The sequence below is a fragment of the Aptenodytes forsteri genome, unplaced genomic scaffold, assembly GCF_000699145.1.
Source record: "Aptenodytes forsteri isolate BGI_AS27 unplaced genomic scaffold, ASM69914v1 Scaffold96, whole genome shotgun sequence".
Lineage (NCBI taxonomy): Eukaryota > Metazoa > Chordata > Aves > Sphenisciformes > Spheniscidae > Aptenodytes > Aptenodytes forsteri.
In genome coordinates this window covers 1,684,031-1,689,382 of record NW_008795029.1, presented here as the reverse complement: position 1 = coordinate 1,689,382, position 5,352 = coordinate 1,684,031, and the positions used below count along the sequence as shown (strand labels likewise).

The window sequence follows — 5,352 nt, the reverse complement described above, 5'->3', positions numbered from 1 at the left end:
CCCCCCGCTCTCCGGACTTTCCCAGCCGAGGGGCTGTCTGAGCTGGCGGCTGGGCTTCCCTTGCTGTGTCGGAGGGCTGTTGCCAGGCCTTTCTTCCATTAATTTGTCTAATCCCTTTTTAATTTATGCACGCTTCTGGCATCTAGGAGGTTTCCTGTGGTGATGAGTTCCACAGTTGGGTTATGCAGTATATGCTCACGTGAGAGCCCTCTGCTCCAAGACAGATGCTGTCCTGTATAGGAATACACTGAACTACTTCCAAGTATGCCTGTACTGTAACTTTTGTCCAGCATTAGCGAGATTGCAACTTTTTAATCGTACCGATACAATGGAAGATGCACAACCAAGAGAGGTGACAAGGCCTCGGTGTGTGCTACTGAGTTGGGGTTGATTTTTAAATCGTTCTCAGATGTTTGTAAAGCAACCTGTTTGACTTCCAGGTGGCTCTTGGAGGGGGCAACTCGGCTGTGCTCTCTAACGTCATCGATGAGCTTGTAAGGTTCCGCACAAAGGTTCGTCATTATGCGCTTGCTCTGCCAGAAGAAGCAGCAGAAGCTGTGCCAACGGAGGGTGCTGCGGGAGCCAAAGGACCGAAACAAGAACAGAAGGAAAAGAGGCAGCAGTTAATGCAGGAGAGAAAACCCCTCCTGGAGGCTTGTGACAGTCTGCGCGGAGACCTTGCTGCCTTTGGAATCCACATAAAGGTAGAAGACAGTGACCCTCTTTGAGACCGTTAGTCATTTTTTAAGACGGCGTTTATTTTTGCCCTTCGTGCCCCTTCGGCAGCTTTCAGTGTTGTGCCCTGCTCCCTGTACAACTGCAGTAGCAGGAGGTGGAAGTTAAGCCCTTGCCTGGTTGTACTGCTAGCTTTCTCTTCTGCTCCCCTTCAACCTCGTGTCTCCATGCAAGCTGTAGCTACTTCTGCAGTTACTAAGGGTGTGTTATTTAGCCACTGAAAATCACGTAATATTCAGAAATCCCTAAGTTGCCCAAGTTCAATCCGGGAGGAAAGGTATGAGTAATGTGTACAATTTCTAAAAATTTAGATTGCAGAGGAACTGGAAAGTAAACTGAGATGACTTACGAAAATAATGCCTTCCCTCTACCCTCCCCACATTCCCCCACCAAAAATGGTAAGTCCTCACAAGAAAGCCTCTTCCGTCTTCAGCAGCTCCATTCCCAACTGTTCCTGAGCCAGAAGTACTTTGCCCGATTCCTGTACCACTCCTCTCTCCACCCTGCTTTCTACTCTTAGCCTATACCTAATGCCGCTGTTCTTTTCCATTACCCCAATGGTGTTTTCTGCTCAAGAGAAATCCCTGCGCTGCCTTACACTCTCCCCCTGGTCTCAGGGTGCTACCTTACTTCTTTAAGGGGTGCCTCTTCTTCCAGTTCCTCTTGCTTCACCGCCCTTCTCACCTCAGCTCCAGCCCTTGTTGGGTCAGGGTTGCTCCTTACGTGCAGAATAATCCTCCACTTTTCTCTCCAGCGCCTTTCTCCCTCCGGGTCACGCTGCTCGTTTTTTCCCTCGCTCGGGAACTGAGCCTTGCACGGTCTCCTTTCATCGTTTTACCAATGGGAGGATATAAAGCACAATGACATTAGGGAGTGACAGCATACATCCTCTTTAATTGCTGAACGTGAGAGCTGTCATTTGTCAACACACCTATTAAAACCAAATGCGAAGCGTGGTCAGCTGTCTCATGATCTCGGATGAAAGTGAGCATGCTGATAGAAACTGGGGTGAGGGCCAGAGCGCAGTGGTGGTGAGCTACAGCTGGGAAAGCAAAGGAAGACTGTGGGAAGTTGGGACACCTGCTTCCTTGACTTGTTTGTACATAGCTAAATCCTCGCTCTACTTATCTGTCAGGAAAGCTTGCAAATCCAAACAACTGCGCTGAGGCAAAGTCTTGGAGAAGATGGCTCTCTTTTGATCTGTTTGGCAAAACTGCTGCAGCCCTACCCCCACCCTTTTGAAGATTTGTTTTGGGTTGTTTTTAAAGGGATTTATGGACATTTAATAACGTCCTAGAAATTGGCCTTAGCCAGGATTCAGCCCATTCTATTTATTTCAATTTTTTTTTTTAATAACCTGAAGCTCGGCATAATCTGTCTCCTGCTTGTCCCAGAAGTTTGCTCCTGAAGACGAAGCACACATGCACATATGACTACACACAGCACGCATCCAAAGCAATACTCCTGCTTTTTTTTTTTTTTTTTTTTTTGCTGCCTCATGAGTAGAAGTATCTGAAGGTGTGCTGTGAAGGTTGCCCAGCTCTTGCCTTTGCAGATCCCAGAAGAGTCCCGCAAACCGAGCGACGCAGCTCTGCAGTTCCTCGCGTGCATTCCCAGAGCGAACACATGAGAAGACGTGGCCCCTACCCACAGCAGGGCGCTCTCCACCCTCATGCTCAGCATGGGTGGAGGTTGGCTGGCCGCCCTGGGTTGGCTATTGCCAAAAATGCCACGGTAACACAGCGCCTAGCAGCTGGGTCCTGCGTGCCTAATAAGCACTCGAGGAAGTAACTTGAATTTCTCTTTTCTACCCAGCCTCTGGTTTCCGTGGAACTTTTATGAGCCCCACGATACACACGTGGTAATGCATCTGTTAACACGCTCTCCCTCTGTCAGGTGCGGCTGAAGTCAGCCAGCAACTTCTCAAGTCCATGTGCAGGAGGAAAAGCAGCAGAAGAGATGAAGCAGACGAGCCCCATCTCCACCCAGTGCAGACTAGGAGCCCCTGGTTTGGGGCTGGGCAGGGAGGGGTTGGCCGCTCTAGGGTACGAGTAGCAACTTAGAGAACGCTAGTAACTTAATTCCCTTAAAAATCAGCTTTGTAGAAAGGGCAATTTCTCCTTCAGCTTGTAAGTTTGTGATTTCTGTACACTGGTTTCCTCTCGCGCTGCTCGATGCAGACCATGTTCTCTTTGTCTGAAGTTACAGAACTTGCAACAAACTGATTAAAGTATCCACTGGTCTCTTCACGTCATTATAGTGTGCTTGAAATGCAAGCTAATCTGTGCTACTAAGTGAAATGTAGTCATTAGGTTATTTACACGTCAAAACCAGTTTTCACTTTAATGTAAAGAAAATTCTACATTGTTTTCCAGCCTCTCTCATGAGTCAGAGCGCATGTAACATTGTCATGTTTCAATATTCAGATCAACTTTTGTTTTCAACAATTGCAGTCAAACAGCTAAGTCTTAACAGTCAGAAATTCTCGGTTTGACTGCAATATTCTCTTTCAAAAATATTCAAAAGTATTGCCTGACGGATATTTACAGCAACAGGCTACTATCCTAAAATTCAGAAGGAGATCAAATATGTTAGGCGCTATGTTCTCATGTGTTGGCCATAAGAAGAGCTGTTTTCCATGCACACCAGCCATTTAAACATGAAAATGTGATTGCCCGAGTTTAACAGAAGTTACTCGTATGAGAGACTACGCACCACTGCAGCATCCCACGCTAAAGAGGTGACGTTTCCAGTGTGGGTTTTTTTTTTTTTTTCCTTCTTAACTGGGAAGAATTGTCTGGGGTTTGTTTTACAGCTTTGAGCGCCATTAGTGACAATGGTATTCCTGTGAGATGGTATCGCCATGGAGTAATAGCTTTTCTGTACGAAGCTTGGTTAAAAACCTGTGCCTCCAAGAACTGTACGAAACTTGGTTAAAAACCTGTGCCTCCAGGAACCTACCCATGTATGGTACCTGCGTGACCCAGGCTGTGGGGATTGACCCCCTTACTTCTCCTTACAGGACAGAGCTGCCGTTTCAACCTGGGAAATTGTGGAAGGAGGGCAAGCAGGGCAGCAGGCTGAGAAACGAAGCTGATCCTTCATCCTTGGACTTTTTTTTTTTTATTTCATTTCAGCTGCTTTGGCAACAGTTGTAAATACTAACACTTTCCAAATAAAAATGGCTAACAAAGATAAAATATAATCTGAGCAAAACTGTTGACGTTACTACTGGGTAAATAAATACAGGGCTGGCAGCAGGTGTGTATGCGGTGTATGCGGTGGAAGCATCCGCAGTACAGGGCAGCACGGAAGCAGCTGTGTGCTCGCACCCTGTTTTGCTGAGCTGGCGCTGAGAATTAAAACATAGTGAAGACAGAGGCAAGAACTTGGGCCCGTCTTTGAGGGTGAAAACACTTAGTTTTATGCCCACGGGTTTAAACAATTGTGTTCCTCTCAGGCATAGAAGGAGGTGACACTTTTAGCCATGAAGTATTTCCTTATTGCAGCGTTGCTGGTTTGCTCCTGGGAGATCTTTAACCATAATATGGCGGTATGTGGTTATCTGTAAGGCTCGGTATCTTTCCCATTTGCTTTTGCACAGAATACACTGAGGTTTCCCTAGCACTGGGAGTGCAGCACGCTCAGGATCTCGCCATCAGAATTGGGAAGATGATAAAATTAGTGTGTTTAGTTGTAACCAAACAGGTAATCTTTTTTCTTTTGCCATGTTTGCCTTAAACACCCCCCCCCGATGGTGTGGCTGTAGGCAGATGCGGAGGGGCCTGCCTTACACATGAGGCAACCTGTGTTCTAGTGGCTGAGTTTATACAGGGCTTGTGCTTACCTACCAGCATCCCTTCTTCACATCAATTTATGAAAAGAGAACGAAAATAAGAACGTGGGTTCATCTACAAGGAATTTCGTTTGAAAATACAATTCACAAATTCACACAAGTGAGCTGTTCAAAAGGATAAAGGCTTTCTTTTATATGGTTGAGAATAAAATGCGTAGCTGTTTTTCTGCTCCCTTTCTGGTTCTCGGTACTCCTAGAGAGGATCCTAGAGAAGATGGGGGGGGCGGGGGGTGTCTTCATTAGCACTTTGGCAGATGCTTGTTGGACACTGTTGGTATTTTAAATTTGCTACTGGCCGTATTGCTCTAGTAAACTAGAATGAACGGCGAACAGTCAGCTCGGCTTCTGTGGGAAATGCGATGGGAACATACCAAACGAAGTACACACAATTAATTTCCTATTATTTTTATTTCCTACCAAAAGAAACTGCTACATTTCCAGAATGTTTAAAAATTGTAACAATTTGTATACATTAGTGAATAACAGAGTTACAACTTCTGCGTAGATTTAAAACCAACACGGCAGGTTGAAATCTGTACTGAGCTCTGTTAATTGATTGACTTCGCCTACAAATGCCATTTAGATTATAAGACCACTGATGTTCTAAATACAAAAAAACCCGCTCATTTTAAAGGCAAGCCAGTAGCTTTTTTAAAAATCAGCTTTAACTTTTTGATTTTATTTAAAAGGAGCCGGGCTTCTCAAATAGTTTTAGGGGGAAAAACAATAGTAGCTTAGTTTCCCCGTAGACAGTTTACAAA

General features: G+C 45.5%; 1 protein-coding gene across 1 annotated transcript in view; it reads left to right on the top strand.

The window, feature by feature from the left end:
* Positions 1–4,422, top strand: part of CARS2 (cysteinyl-tRNA synthetase 2, mitochondrial (putative)) — a 34,258-nt gene extending 29,836 nt beyond the window's left edge. Inside the window, exons 12-13 of the mRNA XM_019471227.1 lie at positions 441–704; positions 3,758–4,422. Of these exons, the coding sequence (XP_019326772.1) occupies positions 441–704; positions 3,758–3,832 (339 nt within the window). The 3' untranslated portion in view covers positions 3,833–4,422. The remainder of the gene's footprint in view (positions 1–440; positions 705–3,757) is intronic.
* The last annotated feature ends 930 nt before the right edge of the window (positions 4,423–5,352 follow it).